This window comes from Sorex fumeus, unplaced genomic scaffold (assembly GCF_029834395.1).
Source record: "Sorex fumeus unplaced genomic scaffold, SorFum_2.1 ptg000003l, whole genome shotgun sequence".
In the NCBI taxonomy this organism is placed as follows: domain Eukaryota; kingdom Metazoa; phylum Chordata; class Mammalia; order Eulipotyphla; family Soricidae; genus Sorex; species Sorex fumeus.
The window spans coordinates 12980816-13003638 of NW_026606060.1; the positions used below are offsets into that span (position 1 = coordinate 12980816).

At 40.5% G+C, this 22823-nt stretch overlaps 1 protein-coding gene across 4 annotated transcripts in view; it reads left to right on the forward strand.

Moving 5' to 3' along the window:
- CTNNA2 (catenin alpha 2) overlaps positions 1-22823 on the forward strand; it is a 1325246-nt gene that overhangs the window by 408824 nt on the left and 893599 nt on the right. For all 4 annotated transcript variants that reach the window (XM_056119733.1, XM_056119735.1, XM_056119745.1 and 1 more), the window contains exons 4-5: positions 11653-11819; positions 22013-22132. In XM_056119733.1, coding sequence (XP_055975708.1) covers positions 11653-11819; positions 22013-22132 — 287 coding nt within the window. The remainder of the gene's footprint in view (positions 1-11652; positions 11820-22012; positions 22133-22823) is intronic.

Below are 22823 nucleotides of genomic sequence, written 5' to 3' on the forward strand. Positions count from 1 at the left end.
GTGGACCCAAAACTGTAGCAAATAAGAAAAAAGAGACAGGGATTCCGAAGAAACAGGTCTTGGTCAGAGGCTTCCCCAGTATTAAGTGGTGTTCTGTCAAAAGGGGCATGTTGCCCCACACCTCCAGCTTCTCATCTCTGTAATTGTGTGTGTGTGTGTGTGTGTGTGTGTGTTTGTGTGTGTGTGAGTGATTTTTGACTAAAGCAGTGGAAGGTCTCATCTTAGTAGCCTCTGGCAGTCTCCTGGAAGACAAAATTCTTGAGGTAAATTCTGCCTATACTAAGCAAGTAGCAAAGCAAGGGTGATGACTTAGTGATACTTGCCTAGTCTAGCCAATAGAGTCAGTCCCTTGCAGCTCACACCTGTCTGCTACCATGTCAGTAACAGTTCCCAAAGCATTTCTACTAGCAGAGAGGACCTTTACCTACTATAAGAACATTTGTCTTTCTTAGGCTTGTTACCTGGTCAGCCCAAATCTCTCACCCAGGGCCCCATCCCTAGACTTTGTGAACACAAAACAGAAGTGACCGCAGGTTTGGGTGATGCCCTGCAGTGCTTCTCATGTAAGAGCCATATGTCTCCTTATGATGCCCTGGATATTCCAAAGGGGCCACTGGTGAAAATGGTGTGAATGTTGGGCCATGGTAGAAGACTAGGGACAATCAGACGGGTCAACAGGAAGGAAACAGGTAGACCATGTCTGGAGCAAAGGTTGAGAAAACCGATCTCTAGTGCCGAACGCCTCTCAGTCTACATCTCAGCCACTGAGAGGTGTTTCAGTCTGAAGATCAGTCCCCCCTCCCCTGCTCCTGCCCTTCACCCCCACCCCCAAGATGAATTAGCTGTCACACAGCCATCTCTGCTCTCTCTCTCTCTCTCTCTCTCTCTCTTTCCTACACACACACACACACACACACACACACACACACACACACATACACACCTGAAATCCATGGTCACTTTTCCCCAGGGTCACTTCTGGCACCACTTTGAAATTGTTGCTAACATTCTAGCAAGGTCTCAAAATCTAGTATCAGGACTGGAGCGATAGTACAAGTAGGGCATTTGCCTTGTACGCTGCTGATCATCAAAGTACAAAAAAAAAAAAATCTAGTATCCCAGTCAGCCAAACAGAACTACTTGATTTGGGTCCAAGCCTTTCATAGGATTACTGGAACCGCACACAATGGTCACCACACAGGCCTAATCAGTGTTACCTCAGAAACATCAGGACACACATGACTTTGAACATCTGACAGTGACACAAGCTCACTCTCACTTAGTGCCATGTGCCTTGCCAAATACTCACAACTTTGCCCCATGGGCCACTCCCCAGGCCTACTGACCTTTGGGGCTAATGTTGCTCCAGGTGTTGGCAGACATAAATTCCTGATGGGTTAGAGCGATAGCACAGCGAGTAGGGAGTTTGCCTTGCACATGGCCGACCTGGCTGACCCAGGTTCGATTCCTCCGCCCCTCTCGTAGAGCCCAGCAAACTACCGAGAGCATCTCACCCGCACAGCAAAGCCTGGCAAGCTACCTGTGATGTATTCGATATGCCAAACACAGTAACAAGTGTCACAATGGAGATGTTACTGGACCCGCTCAAGCAAATCGATGAACAATGGGAGGACAGTGACAGTGATTTCCACTCATCAAACAATTGCTACTGGGTAGACATGGCTGGCATCCCCAGTCTCTCCTCTGGCACATCCTTCATCACACGCCAGACAATGAACGTTTCGAGTTGGTCTCTGCTGTAGCTGCTGTAGGTGAATTGTGACTGTAGTTACCCAGCAGTCGTTGAGGCTGGAGCCATAGTCCAGCAAAGGGGACTTTTGCTTTATATGCGGTCAACCAGGGTTTGAGCCCTGGCCCCCCATATGACCCCCCTAGATTGCCAGGAATGAGTCCCTGAGTTAAGAGCTAGAACTAATCACTAAGAACAGCAGGTGCACAACCTCAACGCCCCCCCTCCCCCCCAAAAAAAAGTCATCTGGGTCTCTGCAAACACAGAGCCAAAGTTACACAGATTTATAATGGTAAACACCTGGTCTCTCAGTGCTTCGGCTTAAACACTCCCCAAGCCTCATGTAACATCAGGCACAAAGTGAAAATGGATGGACAGCTACAGTGATGGACAGAGGCAGAAACTCTTCAACTCCACAAGCATCAGAATTTTCTAAGCTCCCCAAAGACTTCCAAGCAATAATTCTATTGATGTCCACTGAAATTTAGGATTTATTGGTGAGAACTTTTTGGTATAGAATAGGGATCGAAATGGAGATGTCATGCTAAGTAACTGAGAAGGAAAAAGACATACAGAGTGATCTCACTCATAGGTGGTATGTAAAGGAACAAATCGCGGGAGCAGACAATATCCAATAAAAGCAAATCCCTGAACCCAGCAACAAAATTGAATTTATTTGATTGGATGAGAGTGGAAGGGATGGGTCCTAGTGGTAAGATACATTGGCACCTTGGTGGTGGATAAAATGACCTAAGTATTGTACCAACTAGAACATATAAGATGCATAAATATTTCTACTTTTGTAAACTGTTAACTCAATAAATTATTTTTAAAGATATATTATTATTTTTAAGATGTTCTATAAACCTTCTGAGCCTGGCATTTTAGAATAAAATTCTTTTGAGATTCATCTGTGTTTATTGTTCTTAACCTGTATCCTTTTAGTGCTTTAATTTGGTGTGCAGAGGTTAAAGGATTTCTGGGTTGTCTCTAATAGAGTTTAACTGTTTTTTAAAATTTATTTTAATTTCTGGTATTTGAGCCCCTTAGTAGTTCCCAGCCCATGCTACTGGCTCTGTGCTCAGGGGTCCCTTTTGGCAGAGATGGAGAGACTGGGGTGGGGTGGGAGGGAGGCCATACAGCAGGTTAGCAGTATGCAAGGCAAGTGCCTTAGCCTATCGACTATCTCTTCAATGTTATTTAGTCAATTATCATTAAAACACCCATAAATCAAACAAAAAAGAAAAATATAATAGATATTATAATTCTGAAGGACCGTTCTGTTTAGACATCTGTATGATGAATCAGCCCTGGTATTTGACAGCAGGGAGTGGTGGAATCTGGGTGTGGTATACTAAGTAGAATTAAAATGTATTTCTAACAAACTGCAGTTAAGATGATAGACCTAGAGTATTTTTGAATGTGGGCCCTATCACTTAGTAGCTTTCAGGCCTCGGGCTGATAATCTCCTCTTTCTTCCTGCAGTTTCCTCAGAGATGCCCTCAGGTAACATTCTAACTTCAATGGTATTCTCCACCTTTACCATTTCTTTAACATTTCGCTTTGCTGTTTCTTCATTGAAAATGATATTTTCCCACTCTCCTTTGAAAATAAGCTAATTACTTCTGAATATTTAAGCATTCAGAACACAGGCGATGTCTACTCACTTCCTTTTAACGTTGTTTGGTTTGGTTTATTCCCATACTGGCTCCGTGAGTGGTTTGATGAGGACGTCCAATTTGAGAAGCAGAGTAGCAAGCCTTTGGGAAGCGTGATCAGAAATCACAAGTCAGTAAATCCTGCTTCTCAAAAACTGCATTTCTTTCTATGATCTACTTTTAAGGATTCTTTAAGATTTGTATCATGAGGAAAAAGTTGTCAAAAATGTTCTGAGGCAAGCCTAGCTGAGTGTGGGGGAGGGGGGCAATTGATAAGTTAATTGGAACATTTGCTTTGTCTATTCTCAAATGATTCTGGAGTGGCGAGGATATTTTTAAACTCAACTAGCATTCTGTGCCAAATGATTTATATAATTAGATGAAGGAAATATGTATAATTAGAAAAATTTAAATGAAAAGTAATAGAGTTGTCTTGGGGATATTATATATGATGACTTCTGGTACAAAATACACACATAGAAATACAGAACTTTCTCAAAATGTTCATTAGTTCACTATGATTGTCTTTAGTTATTGAAATTTTGGTTACGTTTAATTGTATGTATTTTTCCTGTATGTAAAGTTTCATAATGAAATTTTAAAAGTTTTCATCATGTAAATAATTATGCAACATAGAGAAGAGACATTTTAATCTCTCTTCTTTGTATATATTAATCTTATTCTAAATGATTTATTAATTCACTCCATGTCTTCCATTTGTCTTTATTTTCATTCTAACTGACTCTAGCCACTATCATTTAATATTTGGAGGTAATTCTGTTTCTACCATTGCTTCCAGAGTACAAAGATAAGACAAGTAAATCCTCGTCAGCATCTAAGACTGTCCACATTTCTGATTTTTCCATCCCTTCCATACCATTGTCTGAATATATCTTATGAACATACTTTTATTCTTGTTTATAATAATGTTATAGTAGTGATTATCACATATTTATATGGACATAGTACAATCTACCTCTGCATCCCTCAATAAAATGAGAAATGAAGTGTGCTTACTGTATCCAGGATAACTCTAAAAAAGAATGAGCCACATGATACTAATTCTGTGTGTTTCAGATTCTACTTTTCAAATGCCATACTATTCCTGAGACTCTGTGTTATGTCACTCCCACTTTATTATCCTTCTAGTTTATTTTCTTGTATTATTCAACATAGTTTATGTTATCTAAACTTATACACACTTATCTATCTATCCCAATGATTCTAGATAAATAACCTAAAGGAAGGAACAATTTGAGAGCAAAATATCAATATCTGTTTCTTGTTTCTAAATTATGTGTACACAAAAAGTGAAATCAACTAAAAACTACTTCCAACTGTTTAATCAATTAATTACCAATACTTCTCATATGGAGGATGTTGTTATGATCGTGGTAGAGTATATAAGTGGTAATACAGACTGAACACCCTATATACAGTTTTAGGAATGCCTTCTACTGAATTCCTTTCATGTACCCTCACGAATCACGACCACGACCATCCTGTTATTCGTCGATTGCCTCGAACAGGACCCAGTAACATCTCCTTCATCCTAGCCCTGAGATTATATTCAAGGCTCTTTAGGAGAATGAGACCCATCATTGTTACTGGTATTTGGCATATTGGGTACGCCACGGGGAATTTTCCAGACTCTGCCATGTGGGCAGGCTACATTCAGTAGCCTGCCAATTTGTCCAAAGTAGGAATGAGATAATAAGATCATGGCCGCGCAGTTCCGGGAGCTGGTTTTTATAGTCTCTGAGTCTTGGCCATTGATGGAATTACAGGGTGCCAGGGGTCCAGTTGGTGGGTGTGACCCCTGCCTACTGGAATTTGGAGGATCTGGGTGGAGGATGCTCGGCCCCAATCCGTGTAGGCTTGGAGATCTTGGCCCCGGAACCTGCGTGGCATTGTCCCTCAGCCAGTACCTTCATGTGTGCGGAGAGTGGTCTCAGCATGGTGGTGGCTGGTCCTGGAGGTCTTCGGCTGCCGGAACCCTGGTTGGGGCAGGAAGGAAAGCTCAACCCGCTCCCCTCCAGGGGGCCCCGGCGAGGACAGCCAGGCGCGGGGGCAGGAGACTGCACTGTTCTCTTCCAGGAGCTGGTTTTTATAGTCTCTGAGTCTTGGCCGTTGATGGGATTACACGGCACCAGGGGGCCAGTTGGTGAGTGTGACCCCCGCCTACTGGAATTTGGAGGATCTGGGTGGAGGATGCTCGGCCCCAATCCGAGTAGGCTTGGAGATCTCGGTCCCGGAACCCGCGTGGCTTTGTCCCTCTGCCAGTACCTTCATGTGTGCGGAGAGTGGTCTCAGCATGGTGGTGGCTTGTCCTGGAGGTCTTCAGCTGCTGGAACCCTGGTCAGGGCGGGGAGGAAAGTTCAACCCACTCCCCTCCAGGGGGCCCCGGCGAGCACAGCCATGTACCCTCATTGATGGTTAATACTATGTGGTCTGAAGGCAGCTCCCAGTATTCTCACCCTATTTTACAGTTGAGTAGATTAAAATTGAAAGAATAGTCACCAGGCACACAGTCAAGGAATTGATATCAGGTCATCATAACTTTATCTGATTATTACTACTAGTATTAGCGATAGCACAGCGGCAGGGTATTTGCCTTGCATGCAGCCAACATGGCCCACCCGAGTTCAATTCCTCCACCCCTCTCAGAGAGCCTGGAAAGCTACTGAGAGTATCTTGACCGCACGGCAGCGCCTGGGATGTATTCGATATGCCAAACACAGTAACAGCGAAGTCTCCAATGGAGACGTTACTGGGCCCGCTCGAGCAAATGGACGAACAATGGGAGGACAGTGGTGACAGTGGTGACTATTATTATTATTATTATTATTATTATTATTATTATTATTATTCTTGGGTTTCAGCGATAGCACAGGGGTAAGGCATTTGCTTTGCACGCAGCCAACATGGCCGACTCGAGTTCGATTCCTCCGCCCCTCCCGGAGAGCCCGGCAAGCTACCGAGAGTATCTCGCCCTCACGGCAGAGCCTGGCAAGCTACCTGTGACATACTCGATATGCCAAACACAGTAACAACAAGTCTCATGATGGAGACATTACTAAGCCCACTAGAGCAAATGGATGAACAACAGGAGGACCGTGACCGTGATTATTATTATTATTATTATTATTATTATTATTATTGGACTGGAGCGATAACACAATGGGTAGGGTGTCTGCCTTGCACGCGGCAGACCAAGGTTCCATTCCTCCATCCCTCTAGGAGAGCCCAGCAAGCTACCAAGAGTATCCTTCCTGCACTGCAGAGTCTGGCAAGCTCCCTGGTTGTATTTGATATGCAAAAAAACAGTAACAAAGAATCTCACAATGGAGACATCACTGGTGCCTGCTCTAGCAAATTGATGAACAATGGAAGTACAGTGCTACAGTGCTATTATTATTATTATTATTATTATTATTATTATTATTCCATAATCTGTGTTGTTCTAGGTTGTGGGAAAAAAAGAAGAAAAGAAGGCTACTTTAGACTTGGTATATTCAAGGGTAATGCTTGGCAGTGCTCAGGGACTATGGAGCGCTAGGGTTGGATCTCAGACCTTCTGCATGCAACGCTTGTGCTCTAGCTTTCGGACCTGTCTCTCCAGTCCAGCATGTAAAGTTTTATGAGTTAATAAGTACCAACTTTTAGAACAATTCTTACATAATAATTTTTATAGAGACGCTCTGTCAATGTTTATTAATTTTTATTATTTCTTTTGAGTGACTTCTTTGAAGAGTTCTGTTTTTCTTTTATCTATCAGGTAGTAGTGATTTGAAGCGATAAAAGGAATGTTTTAAAGTTTTCTAATAGGAACCCTACTCTGAATTTAGGTCTGTAGTCAAATTACTAAGATTATATGTAAGTTGGTAGAAAAAATCACTCAGATTTTGGGTCATACCCAGCAATGTGCAGGGGTTACTCCAGGCTCTACGCTCAGGATTCACTCCTGGTGGTGCTCGGAGGACCATATGGGATGCTGGGAATCAAACCCGGGTTGGCTGCATGCAATGCGAACTCCCTACCCGCTGTACTATTGCTCCAGCCTCTGTTCCTTAACTAACTATTTTAGTCCTAAATAAAAATGTTTTCTAAAAATAAAATATTTATCCTGATTAAGTCATTTGTTATTTTGTAATATAGATTTACATTTTAATTCAGTAATCCTAAACTTACAAAACTATAAAAACATGAAAATTATAGATGAATTCTGATTGCATTTGAACTTTACAGCAATATGGAATAATTTGTATCTACTTAAAATGAGTGTATACTTTTAATTTAAATAAATGAAATCATCTTTTTGTCTTAGAGTAATCTTAGGTTAGAATGAAATTACCGTTTGCAGTTACATTCACTAATGTGGCTCTCTATTCTCTATCAGTTCTCTGTCAATCTATCAATTCTCTTTCTTCCTTTTTCCCCTCTCCTCCTTTCTTCTTACTCAAGTGTCTCCCCACAATCAACCAGGGAGTCTCCCTTGGGCCTCAGATTAATTTGTTCTACCACAAAACTCTACAGTGATATGTGCCACCTACTGGTTTCGAAGGAGAATTGCAAACCCAGATGATCAGTATTTGGATGAAGTACCTCCACAATGACTCCTGTGAGAAAATAGGAATTTAAAATGTTTTCTTTGAATTGTTCCTTTCCTCCAATGCTGGGAGGTGATGAATCTGAACTTTTCTCTTGGGACACTTTGTTATTAGTAGCCCTGAGTAGTGCACCCTCAGCCAACCTCTTTTTCATACTAATTTAACCTGCAAAACTTGGAGTCCAGTAACTCTGCAGGTTGTTACGCATTATAGACCTTTCTCTCAAATGAGTGGATCCATTCCAACAGTATCTAGATCATCTGTTCATACAGTAGACATTTTTTTCATATTTATCTCTGTCAACCCTTTTAATGTTTTATTAGATTAGTTAAATCATGGGGCATGATGTTCTTCCAACTTGCACTGTGCAGAATGACAGTGAGGCAACGTTTTCCCTCTCAGAAACCACCCAGATACCTGCCACGGAGTCTTTTTGTCAATGAGGGGAGACTAAACGCTGATGGGAGGTTTATATAAGCCTGTGATGAGGGGAAGGGTGGATATTTGACTTGAATTTATAGCATTTAAGCTCTCAGCCTCTATCTTAAAGTGCATTTTAGTTCTCTAGGATCTTGTATCCATAAACGTTCATAGCAGTGCTAGTATGGCAATGGTCTTTTACACTTCTCCCATTTTGTTATTTATTAAACTTTTTCTTTGTGCCTAGATATAAAAAGATTATAGACAATACAATAGCACAGCAGGTGGGGTGTTTGCCTTGCACACGGCCGACCCAGGTTTGATTCCTCTGCTCCTCTCGGAGCTACCGAGAGTATCTCACCTGCATGGCAAAGCCTGGCAAGCTACCTGTGGCATATTGATATGCCAAAAACAGTAACTACAAGTCTCACAATGGAGAGGTTACTGGTGCCCGCTTGAGCAAATCGATGAACAACGGGAGGACAGTGCTACAGTGCTACTATATGCCTGTAAAATGCTAAGTGATGTTTCTTATATCACTTTGTATCTTAGGATAAATTTCAGGGCACACACTTCCAGTGATGTAATTGACTTTATTTAGATTAGCCTGTTTTTGATTATTATATGATAATTAATCATTTCTATGAGCAAAATATTGAATGAATTGTTAGACTCCAAATTAAAGAATTGGCCATATTAACTTTGTGCGTGTGGATATTCTGCTCTGCGAAGCCTCATTAGTCCTTACTACCCTATGTGAATTTTACCCTACTGATTCAGTGACTTCTTTTTATTCATTATTTCTAGAGTGCCTTTGCCAAAATCAGTATCTGTGGATTCCATTGTGGCACTATTCATCATAAACTTCATTATCTCTCTCATCTTCATGTATGATCTTGTCAAATCTGTTGTTTCTTTCCTACAGATTCGATTCATACTTTCTCCATTCCGTATTTTTCATTTTTCTCTGATCCAGACCTTCATATTGCTCTCTAAGACTATATTGGCATGTTTCTCTTAACTTCTTTTCTGTGTCCTGGTCTTGTGCTCTCCAATTGATTTTATCATGAAGCAGTCACAATAAAAATGTGCGACTATAGCTTCCCTCCCTGATGAGGACACAGTCCAAACCTCTGCCACTGTGTTTCTGGAATAGTCTCCTTGGCATTTTCCCTTTTCTGTATCTCTCCCTCTCTTCCTGCCCCTCTCTGGGTTTTGCAGCCTGGCACACGGTTAATATGCCCTTCACCACTGTGGTCCTGATGAGGACCACTTAGTGTTTCAAGGTTCATCAGAGTTGGCAGGTCTCCCAATCTCATTCCTCTCCTAAGCTTGTAGTCTTAACTGTATGTTTACTAAACGATTTGAATTTAGTGAACTGCTTACAGATCATGAGCCCTGCAACTGAAGTCGAGAGTCAGGAAAATTTTGTTTTAAAGTTTTTTGATTATCAGTAAGTGTGTCTTTGTATGCCTATGCTATATATCTGTCTATCTAATTCACATAAAAGCTTCTTGGGCTAGAATAGTAGAGATAAATATCAGGAGGATTGCTCCAAGACTTGGAAGCTGGCCTCACTTGCTGAGGGGAAAAGCAGCTTAGATAGAAAGAGAAGGGATCACCAAGTAAAGGGTGCTTGGAGAGCCCACTTGGAATGGGAGATATTAGCTGAAAGTAGATTATAGACTGAACATGACAGCCACTCAATACCTCTATTGCAAACCACAACACCCAAAGGGAGAGAGAGAGAGCAAAGGGGAATGCCCTGCCACAGAGGTGGGGTGGGGTGGGAGGAGATGGGGTGTGGGTGGTGGGAAGGATGATGGGACCATTGGTGGTAGAGAATGGGCACTGGTAGAGGGATGGGTACTCGATCATTGTATGACTGAAACGTAAGTACAAAAGTTTCTAAGTCTGTAACTGTACCTCACAGTGATTCATTTAAAAATAAAAAAAAATAAAAATAAATTGAAAATTTTCTTGGGCAAAAAGTGTGTCGAGTGAACAAAGTTTAAGAAGCCTTGGTTTGGGAATTCCTGTATTCTGAGTATGCTTTTGCAGTACTTTTGCAGTGTGTTTTCTCATTAGAATGCCAGTTTCTGGACACCATGCCTTTCTTGTGGCCTTTGTAGTTCTAGAGCCTGCTGGTAGAAAATCTGACACAAGTAGGTGCCTAATAAACATTTTGTGAAATAATTCAATGATTTTATGAATGGCTTCTATATTAGAAAATCTTCTGGAAACTCCCCAGCAGATTATTAAATGTCTACCTTAGGGATATTTTTATTATCTAGTCTTGACTAATTGGTTCAATTAAGAGCACACCTGGGGTGAGGAATTAGATCAAATGGTAGACACATGCTTTGAGTTTACTAGTCCTGCGTTTGATCCCTGACACTTCATGGCCCCCACACACCATTTGGTGTATCCCTGGTTGCCCCACAATCAACATTCACACCCGCACAACTGGGCCAACCATCACTGAGAGTGGTCCCAGGTCCCCCAAGCATGAAAGAGGTAGAAAAATATGGTGTTCATGAAATCAAGCTTTTTATATTTTTTACTTTCTGGTAATGGGTTATTGATCCTACGGCCTCATTCATGTGCTGCTGCTGAGTTACATCCCTGGTCCCTGTGGGCAATTTAAAGTTTCATTCCTCTCTAAAGCAGGAAACTTCTTGTCATGTGAACTAGTCATAAATACCATTGGTTCTGACAGAAACGAGAGGAGCATGAATAAGGCTGGGACAAATATTCCTCAGTAATTTGAATGGAATATAATATTTATTAATATTAAAAACATACAGCTGGGGCCAGGGAGATAGTATAGCAGGTAAGGTACACACCTTGTATGCAGCCAACTGGATCCAGTCTCTGGCATTCCATGTGGTTCCACAAGCCTGCCAGAAGTGATTCTTGAGTGCAGGCATGAGCACCACTGCATGTAGCCCAGAAAACAAAAACAAAGCAAAGCCAAAAAAAACCCCAAATAACCATGTTTCTGTGTAAAATGAGAATCTTATTTCATCCCCATAGCCTATCTGTGTGTAGTGGTGTGTCTGCATTGAAGGTTCTCCTGCCCAGAACGTGGCAGATAGACTCAATCTTGGTAGTTCGGCAGCAGGAGCACCTGTCATTTAAGCATGGATCTCTTTGGAATTGCCACCTCTGAATCTGCCGCCTACCCAATTACCTCTTCATGTTTGTTTTCCAGGTGAGACGATGCGTGTAGCCTCTTCAGAGTTTGCGGATGACCCGTGCTCCTCGGTGAAGCGTGGCACCATGGTGCGGGCCGCGCGGGCCTTGCTGTCAGCTGTGACGCGCTTACTCATCCTAGCAGATATGGCAGATGTCATGAGACTCTTATCTCACCTGAAAATCGTACGTATGTCACAGCTTGCTTTGTGTGGCTGATTTTAGGGGGCAATAGTGGACATTTCAACTTCAGCTCTGATCTATACAAAAGATGATTTACCGTTGGGCTGGAAGGATGGTACTGCAGGGAGGACACTTCCCTTTTACATGGCCAATGCAGAATCCATCCCCAGCGTCCCATAGGATTCCTCTGACCCCGGCCAGGAGTAATGCCTGATACAGAATGGCATGAAACCCTAAGCACTGGCAGGTATAGCTAAAAGAAAGCCTCAAATAATAATGATAATACATAAAGATTAATCATTGCTTACCAGGCATTTGGTTACTCAGGCAGGTAGTGTTAGGGTCCATGATTTGAACAGAAGACACCTATAGAAGTTCAAAGATTTTATTAAAGAGAGTTGTGTGTGTGTGTGTGTGAGAGAGAGAGAGAGAGAGAGAGAGAGAGAGAGAGAGACACACAGAGAGAGAGAGAGAGAGTTGTTACAGATTGACAGACTGACCGGGCCAGGGCCGCGCCCCACACAGAAACGATGAGAGTATGACTACCTTCAACCACAGGGCAAAGTTTAAGTAGACTTGATGAGCACCAGGTACTTCCCCCATACCCATTGATTGACTGGTGCCACCTGCAAGTACCACAAGTACCTCTAGCCTTTGTTTCTCTGTCTATTTTGTTTCTGTTTCCAAGATGCACTCTAGGATATGGTGTGGGGTTTGTACCCAGTTCAGTTGTCAGTCACACAGCTTCTAGCATGGCTGGCTTCTAAAATGGCTACTCTTAGGGTCTTACTTAGAAAGTCTATCAGAGAGGTTATGCCAATGGTAGCACCCCCCTAGTTTTTTCTAATATTAACTTTTTGTTTAATAGTATATCCTAAACTTGAGGAAAATTCACATGGCCTGGTTTTCTTCTCTCAAAACAAGGATTTTGAATTTTACCTTATAGCTAGAGTAAAAAACTGTCTCGGGATGTAAGGTTGAGCTCAAGGCACAAGTGGACTAATAACTACCAAAGACCAGCTGAATATGAATCATGTGTTGAATGTGTTTTGACCCTGTTCTTGCCTGTCACTTCTATAGATCATGACTTTGAGCTTACCACAGTTCGCTGATTTAAAAATCCGCAATTCCTAGAAATATCCCCCACCACACTCCTATAACCAAATTTGAAACTTTCACTCCAAACATAACATCAAACATACCAGGAGTTGTTCTCTGAGCACTTATATGATCTGGAGCCCTTAGAACTCCATCTTAAGTGCTCTGTGGCATGATTTATTTTTGTTTTGTTTCCTAGTGGCAAAGGAGCCATTCTCAAGTCACAAATTTTACTGTACTGTTGACTGAGAGAGCCTTCCCTGTCCTTCATTGCTAGGGCTTCTTCATTTCTTTACATAGTGGCTAGTATCTCATTGTAACCAGGAGGATGAGGATTCCACCCTTTGAACTGAGGTAATGTAACTGAGGAATATGACTTCTACCTCCAAAAATCTCTATTCCATTCCTTCAGTGGATTTCACTTCTGATAATTAACACCAACCTTAAACTGGATGCAGAACTGTTCCTTGATGAGATCTGAATTATGAGACACTTCTTGTTTCCATTTGTTTTGTTTTTAGGTCCTGGGTTGTTTGAGCTTTGGGGGGGAATCAAGTTATTCTTCCCTTAGTTGCTCTTGTTCTAACCAGTCCTAGATTAATACTTCTGTAAGCCAACTTTTATGTTCTTAATTTCCTTGTCAGTGAAATGAACAGTGAGAGAGCAAGTGATATGAATAATGACTAGTGAGAATTTATTCTTACCACACCCTCCATCTCAGATTTGTTTAGTCTTGAGAGTTTCCTTAAGAAATGTGCAAACTCTGAAGTGCTCTCTTTCAAAATATTTGGGGTAGAGTTTTTTAACTGAGCTTGCCTGAATTCAGAGGTGGGGATTTCCAAATTACCTATAAATTAGCTCATGTAATTATGAAAATCCTGAAGTTCTCACATCTCCAACCAGAGTTCCATAATTTTAAAATCTCATAGCAGGTAGAACATTTGTCTGAGAAAACAAAGAACAAAGCAAAGCTTTCTTGGAATATGTTTCTTGTTTCTCATATTTGTCTCACAGAGTGGACTCTCAAAAGCTAAATTAATTAAAGGTAACACTTGTACACTAGATAAGCTGTAAGATAAGAGGCATCATGGGCATAACAAGGGGAATTGCAATATTATGATTCACTGTTAGTGGAGTAAGATTGACTAGATTTCATCTTAGTTCAGTGTCCCTTGACCAGCTGTATCATAACCTACCACATAAGCTTTCTTGTACAGCAGACAATTTTCCTCTTCATTTGAGGCTGATGTGAGAACTCTTAGAGTTGCATGGAACTTTAATTAAGGTGATATTTCCTGTGAGATTCCCGGAAGTGTTATCCCTGAGGAAGGTGCATGGTGAGTGTTTAGTAAACAAGAGCTTGGGTGCCACTGTCACAGCTCTGGAATCATGTGCAGGTTGCAGTGATGGCTGAGTGCCTCAAGCCTACCTGTCTTCTATACATCTTTCTCACCACAAATGACTTCATTCTCAAGTGAGCTGGGGATAAAGTTCTCTCTTCCCCTTCCCAATGGCTTAGACTTCAAATGAAATATTTTAGGGAAGAACCTTGCACAGGTAAGCAGTCTCCTCATACCAATGGTATTTAGACCTGAACCTAAAGAAATTAACTTTCCATCTTGTTTTGGTTTTTGTCTGTGCTGTCGAGAACCTTATTCTGGGAGTGATGATAGACTGAATATCCCCTGTGAGCTGCTACACATGGGAAGTACTCATAAAATCCACTCTGGCACATAGTATATGGCACCTAATGCTGCCAGTTCACCTACCTGCCTCTCCACGCACCTTTTTTTGACCAGCTCTGTCTGCTGATGGTATCATTGCATCCAGCACAGTATGGAGTCAATTGTATTTTCTTCCTGAAGAACAGATTAAGGGAAGTTTAAAAAAAAGATTTAGCACAAAACTATGGAAAAGTCAACCCAGTGATATTAAGTAGTTCTGTCAGACTATCACTAGTAAAATTAAGTTAAAAATGATAGTTAACTAAATAACGCAAGTGTTCTACTTAGAGCAGATTCAACAGTCAAACGTGGTAAATGTTGCTATCTTGTGGAAATAGTGGGGAACTGCAAGTATTGTTGTTAGCAAATCACCTGGTTGTGGTCAATGATGCACTTTGGGTTTAAGATGATCAGGGTATCAAGTAACAAGGCTAACTCATACTTACCCTACCTTCAGTATGTCAGCAGCAAATCATTTAACATGAACTTGGGACATCATTCTGTTTACTCATATTCTTTGACATTCATTTTTCCCTACCATAGAAGCACATCCTCTACTAATCAAGTATTTCCTGAAGTATCTATTTGCTTAATTTAACTCAAGATTTAGATATATTTATATATTTTGAAGAAGCAGGTGAGAAGTGACCATATTTATCTTTATTCAGGGTTTTCTATATATATTTGAATTTCTATACCATAGGAATGTTAAAGAGTTATCAGTGCTTTATAATGATGTGACTGATTTTCTGTTTGTTCACAAGATTGAATAATAACCACTAAATATTTATCATTGAGAATTTAAAAAAAAACTTTTTAAAACCTTTCCAGCAGTTTGTCATTTTTTCATTGTTATTTTCAGATACTGATTTTTCTTAATTCTAACTTACACGAGCATAGAAATAACTATGCTCCTATCAGAATTTTCTTCACAAATTCATTTTGTAGATAAAGCACCAGTCAATGAGTTTTCCTTAAGTACCCATCTTCATTCTCTGTCCTGTACCCCTATAGGTAATTATTGGCCAATTGAATAATTGTGAGTAAATTTCATGGGCTACAAATACGTATAAAATTGGAAATTCTATGTATATTGTATGACTTTTTAGTGTATTTGCATCAAGGTACCTTAAAATATAGTTGTTGCTTGGAGTGATAGCACAGAAGGTAGGGCATTTGCCTTGCACATGGCCTACTGGGTTCGATCCCCGGCATCCCATATGGTCCCGTAGTACTGACAGAAGTAAATACTAAGTGCAGAGCCAGGAGCAACCCCTTAACATCACCAGGTGTGATCCAAAGAACTATGTTGTTACGACTGCCAGATAGTTCACAATCAGGTAGTCCACATTCACATTTTTTGTTTTTTTTTGTTGTTGTTGTTAGACAATATATGTGTGTGCCTTAGTGGTAAGCTCTTTTTAAAATATGTTAAGGATTCATATAATAGCAAACGTATTTGCTATTGTCATTGTGTCAAACAGAATAGTGATTGAGAACTGGTCACATTATCAGCAAGGTGGGAATTTAATGTCCTAAGTAATATATTTACACATCAAAACCCATTAAAATACTTAGTTTTAATCATTTTTATTGTTAAAGTTTCTGGTGGTCCCCTAGCGAGACACCTGTCGTATTCTGCAGTCATTTGACATATGTATTGTTTGAGTTGATATGCGGTGTTTCAGATTTTTAAAGGTATCCTACATTTCAGTCAGTGATCATAAAGATATTTATTTTCCCCATGCCCCCAACTAATGTAATCAGATTATATTATTAATTCTTAGTATGACATTACACATAAACTCATCTAGATATACCCGTATTAGAGAAAACGATTACATTTTCTACCCCTAGGCTGGGCTGGAGCGATAGCACAGAGGGTGAGACTTTTACCTTGTACGCAGCCGACGACCTGGGTTTGATTCCTCCTCCCCTCTCAGAGAGCCCAGCAAGCTACTGAGAGTATCTTGCCTGCATGGCAAAGCCTGGAAAGCTCCCCGTAATATATTCGATATGCCAAAAACAGTAACAAGTCTCACAATTTGTTGTGAGATGTTATTGGCGCCTGCTCGAGCAAATGGATGAATAATGGGAGGACAGTACTACAGTGCAGTGCTACCCCCAGGCTAGGTCATGGTACCCTTGATTATAGAACTTTTTCCTAGAATTTGGGATAGTAAAATAGGCAACCTTTATCCTTACTCAACTTCTCTTTTTTTTGTCATTGCTCAGAGCCAAGCCTACTACTACTGTCCTGTCTTGTTTTGTTGTCTTTTGATTTGGGGAGAGGGGACATAGATTGAAAATAGAAAGTGACTTTAGTGCTTTTATTGACATTATTGACATTATCATCCTTAATGATCAAAAGGGCTGGAGCAATAGCTCAGCGGTAGGGCATTTGCCTTGCACGCAGCCAGCCCGACTGAGCTGGGTTCGATTCCTCCACCCCTCTTGGAGAGCCCGGCAAGCTACCCAGAGTATCTCTCCCGCAGGCAAAGCCTGGCAAGCAACTGGTGACGTATTCAATATGCCAAACACAGTAACAAGTGTCACAATGGAGCCATTACTGGGCCCGCTTGAGCAAATTGATGAACAATGGGAGGACAGTGACAGTGACAGTAATCAAAAAGGCAATGATCTGTGTATTGTAGAAAAGTGACCGACTTCAGAAAGTGTTAGTATGAGTAGACTAGAAATTGGGGACTGAACTGATCATATGAGGCAAAGCTCTTAGTCTTCCTAACCATCTGATCAATAGAATCCTAGCTCAAGTTCCATTAACATTATATACCCATTCTTTGTTGGAAACTAAGACAACACCCAAGAGTTAAAAGCCTGAGCTTAGGAGCAAGCTACTTATTTACAAATACAAACTTCTGCTGTGAAATATCTTAGGCAGCTAGAGCTAGTATGACTCTCAGTTTCTGATTTCTGCCATTGTATATGGTACCCTGAGCACTGCCAAGAATGAACCTTGAGCACAGAGCCAAGAATTAGACTGAGTACCACAGAATGTGCCCCCCCCACACACACACTGTTCAGATTATCTTTTGGAGATAGTAAAATAAAGATCGATATTGCTCTGATACAGTGATCAAATCAGATTATCTGACTAAACAAATAGAAGTCAAATCTTAAATTCATTTATTCACCTATTTTGAGTACTCCTATTTCCAAGATATTGTTTAGCTGTAAAATCTAATCGTAACAAGAGAGTTATGTATGATTTATGTGATTTCATCCATCACTTTAAATTTAATCACCTGGATATCAATAGTAGGACACTGACAAGAGTTTAATTTGTCCAAACAGAAATGACAATCATAACAGCAATGATTTAGTGCCCTGGAGAGGGCAGTATATATCGACACGAGAACTAAAACACACAGTCTAGGAAGAGAAAGATCAGACTCATTAATTCAGTCCCAGTTGCATCACCATATGCCTGCCTGTATGTGCTTAATAGATGCTAGTTAAATGAATTGTAAATCTGTTTATTTTATATACCAAAATGAGTATGCCCAATTTAAACCACGAAATTGAGATACTGACTTAGACACTCTGTAAAAAAATTGGATATAGCCATATCCCTTTAAGAGATTTTATAGAGCACACTAGTATTTCTGCTTCAGGGGCTTCTGATTATTGCCAGGTAGTCTTCTTTACTTGATATTTAATTTTTCTTCTAGCAATCTATGCATCATTTAGATACTATTACCTTCATCTAATTAGTGAAGGCACTGTGGGTCAGAAACATTAAGTAGTGGGGTAGAGTGATGATACAGAACGTAGAGCACTTGCTTTGCATGCGGCCAGTACCCAGCATCCCATGTGGTGCCTTGAGCACTGCCAGGAATGACTCCAGAGTATGGAGCCAGAGTAGCCCCTGAGTATCAACCATGTGTCAAGAGTTGTTTAAGTGTAGTGTCCCAACTGGCTATTCCCCCTCCCCAAAAAGGAAAGTTTAAGTGGCTCCCCTGAATAATAGAGCAAACAAATGACAGAGGAGTGGTTCAAATGCAGAAAGATCCTCCCCAAAATGCTTGGGATAAATCCTGGACTTCCATGCAAAATATGTGTTGTATTCTCTTACGGTATCTCCTTGATCCAGAACCATGATTTTTAAAATTTTTATAATATTGGACCATCTCTCTGATTCTTTAAGGTTTGAGTGTGGGTGTTGGTGGACACCTGACAGTACAAGGCCCTGGTGTTCCATCCCCCATACTACAGAGTTCATCAAGCACCTTTAGGCATAGCATCGGTGGCTCTTGAGTCCCACCAAGCATAGACCTTGCACTGCACTGTGAGGGCTAGCACTGGTCCAGTCGATGTTGCTGAATCAAGCATCTCCAGAACTGATTCCTGGACCCCCTATTTTAAAAAGAAAACTAACAAAAAATAAAAACAACCCAAAATCACGGAATATGACTGAGTCTACTCTTGTGCACTCAGCACACATCATTGGTGCTTCTTTCCAAAAGAATTGTGTAGACGAGATCCACCATGATTTACTAATAAAATTTTTTAAAAAATAGAATGGATTAAAAAAATTATTTTATTAAATATCATGAATTGCAAAGTTATTCGTAGCTGGGTTTTTGACATACAATATTAAAATATTTTATCTTAAAATTAATAAATTGAAAAATAAAACATGAGCTTTCTCACTGGAAAAAAAAAGAATCTTGTAGAGTTAATATTTAGATTTAAATCAGTAACTGGATTTTTCGGAGAGAATGAGTTATGTGTAACACAACAAAATACTCTAAAGCAGCGTGATGACCAACCACTAAAAAGATTATTTTATCTATATACTTGAAGTCAAATGCAATGTTTAGCTCCCTCTGAGATAATTATTTCGCTCTTCCTGGTAACAGGTTTTTATGTCCTAAGAAAAGATTTACAATTCAAGGAAGCAGCAGGAGGAAATTAATATCAAAGATCTGTCCTCTTAATGATGTTGTTAATAGCCATAATGGGAAGATTATAACTGTATTAGAAAGGAAGGCGAGGCCAATTTGTTGTTTTAATGATTGAGATACAGGCGTCCCATTAAACTCTGCAACTGGTTTAAATGGTCCATTTCAATACCATAAAATGTCATTTTATTCTTGCATCTAAAAACAACCCAACACACAACAGTCCCCTTTTAAGATACTTTTTTTTGGACATTTCTTTCTTTAGAGTCTGAAAAGACTAACATTAAAGAACTAAATAATCATTTTCTATCTTTACAATTAGGAAAAAATGTAGAATTTCCATAGACAGTAAAAAACTGTTTTATATAGTGCTTAGGTTACAATTCTTCTGAATCGTTTCCCTCACTTGATATAGAGATTTCTTTCAGAGAATGAGTTAGCCTTCTTAGTAAATTGAATACTACTATGATATCTATGGAGTAAAACGTTTGAAGGTATCTGTTTTCTCTGGTTTATGTTTATACACTATTCTCAGTGAAAGTCGATAAGTTGAATTAGCTCCTCTGTCACTGTCAATCTTAACTAAAGCTGTATCTCTCTACCTCGGACTACATTAATTCATTGGCATTTCCAGCTATCTTAGTGGTAATTTCTGCTTCCACATTACCAGTGAACTGTTTGCAGATTCTACTTTGATATGGATTCAAATTTCAAGAGCCAATCTGAATTCTGAAGTAGGTCCATTACTCTTTCTTCCTTCTGCCCTTTTTTTTTTTACTAATTGTGGCCTCTATTAAGATGCCTTTATATCTAAGACCTTTTGCGTTTTCAAACATGTATCCTATTCATTAAGTACTCTGTGTTTAGTCAACTCTGTTGATAAAATTATTTTTACAAAGATGCCACTTTTCTGACCATTATTCAATAAATTATTTCACAATGCAGTCTTAAGTTTAATCGATTACATGGATATTATAATCATTCTAGAGGGGAGGAGACTGTAATACCTCTAGAATGTTTACATTATTTGTAAAGAAATTCTTTATTGGGGGGTCGGAGGCCATTGGGCCACACACAGCTAGGCTCAGGACTTACTCCTGGTTCTGTGCTCAGGGATAACTTCTGGTAGTGTTCAGAGAAACATATGCTGTACTAGGAATCAAACACGGGTTGGTAACTTGCAAGGCAGGTGCCTTACCCCTATACTATCTCTCCTCATAAAATAATTCCTAGAGAAATTTTTAGATCAAGGTTAAGACCACTCTGGGAAAGTTCCATGAAACAGTTCGCAAGAATCTGGAAGCTGGGCATCTGGAGGGGGTGGAAATGGGGCATTGTTTCTCGGGGCTGATTTTTTCTCTTTCTTTTGGCAGTTGGTAAGGTGTAAACTCAGTTTAAAATTACAGTTCCTTTAATTTAGACTTGGATGTGTTGCCAGCCTGCACTTGGCAGAGTCAAGCTGTGTAAAACTTTCAGCAGGTTCTCTAATTTTTTGTTTGCAAACCACTTTATTCTCTGAAGATTTCTAGAACTGGATCAAAATTCCATACCAGAAAAAAAATCACTTGAAACTAGAAGTTTATATTGCTTATCAGAATCACATGCAATAGAATAATATCCATGGCCAAGGTAAACAAGTGTTAGGAGGACTGGTCAATGGTTGGGAATAACCACAAGTGTGTGGGGGGCTGAGGGTAGGTAAGATAGAGAAGAAACCAGTATGATGATAGCTGGGAATGATCACGTTGGACGAGATCTGAGGGTTAAAAGTAGGTAAGGGATATTCTTGATAACTTTTCAGTAGCAATATTGCAAAAGACAATGTCAGAGAGAGAGAGAGAGAGAGAGAGAGAGAAGAAACGAACCTACCGTAGAGGCGGGCAGGGGGTAGGATGGGGGGTGATGGGAGGGAACCTGCAGACACTGGTGCTGGGAAATGTACATGGGTAGAGGGATGGATGTTGGAACACTGTATGACTGATATCCAATCATGAAAAGCTTTGTAATGCTCAAAATATTTTAAAAAATAAATAAAATGCAATCAGCAAAGTCAATCAAATGATCTAAAATTCCAGCATTTATCAACTTATATATGTATGATCTATATTTTATAATTCTTAAGCAGATATTTGCTCGAGCGGGCCCAGTAACGTCTCCACTGGAGACTTTGTTGTTACTGTGTCTGGCACATCGAATACTCTCGGTAGCTTGCCGGGCTCTCCGAGAGGGGCGGAGGAATAGAACTCGGGTTGGCCATCTTGGCCGCTTGTAAGGCGAATGCCCTAACGCTGTGCTACTTTTTTTCTAATCATATGTGTTTGTTAGGGGTTCTATTTGCACATTATTTGCTCATTCTAATAGTGTTTCTAATTTTACAAACAACCGTGTATACTGTGCTTCACTGTTTTTTGTAATGATCATTTCTTTTTGCCTCCCTCCTCCACCACAGGTAGAGGAAGCCCTGGAAGCTGTTAAAAATGCTACAAATGAGCAAGATCTCGCAAATCGCTTTAAGGAATTTGGGAAGGAGATGGTGAAACTTAACTACGTCGCGGCAAGAAGACAACAGGTGGGGATGTTTTAGGAGGACCTGCGGACAAAATACTTGTTTTTCATTTGACCCTTTCAGCCCTCCATCTGACCGAAGATCCACTGCGTGTGTGTGCTAGCAAGTGCTCAGACTATGAAAAGAGTGCTTTCTCTTCCATAAAAGAAAGGAAAAAGTAAACAGAAGAGTCAGTCGTGCTGCCACTGTGGGGGTTCCTCTGGAACCCACTTTCTTGACATAGCTGCTCTGCTGCACGAAAAAATAAGTTTTTAGGGCTGGAGTGATAGCACAGCAGGTAGAATGTTTGCCTTGCGCGAGGCCAACTTGGGTTCAATTCCCAGCATCCCATATAGTCCCCTGAGCACCGCCAGGAGTAATACCTGACTGCATGAACCAGGAGTAAGCCCTGTGCATCACTGGGTGTGACCCCCCCAAAAAATAATAAGTTTTTGTTCACTCTAGGGCAAGCTCCCGAGTCAAATAAAAATACCTCATTTAGGTGGGCTGCTGTTTTGACTTTCTGGGGTGCTCCCTCCTCCCCATATTTTTACTTTCTGGACTTGTGGACACCACCACACAACTTCCCAACCATGGAAGTACGTGGTATGAAACTTTTATGTAAGAGAAAGAGAAGACTATAGAAAGAACATTAGCACAGAGGAAGAAGGGGGGCTGTTATAGGGGAGCATTAACTATTTTGTTAACTGCTCTG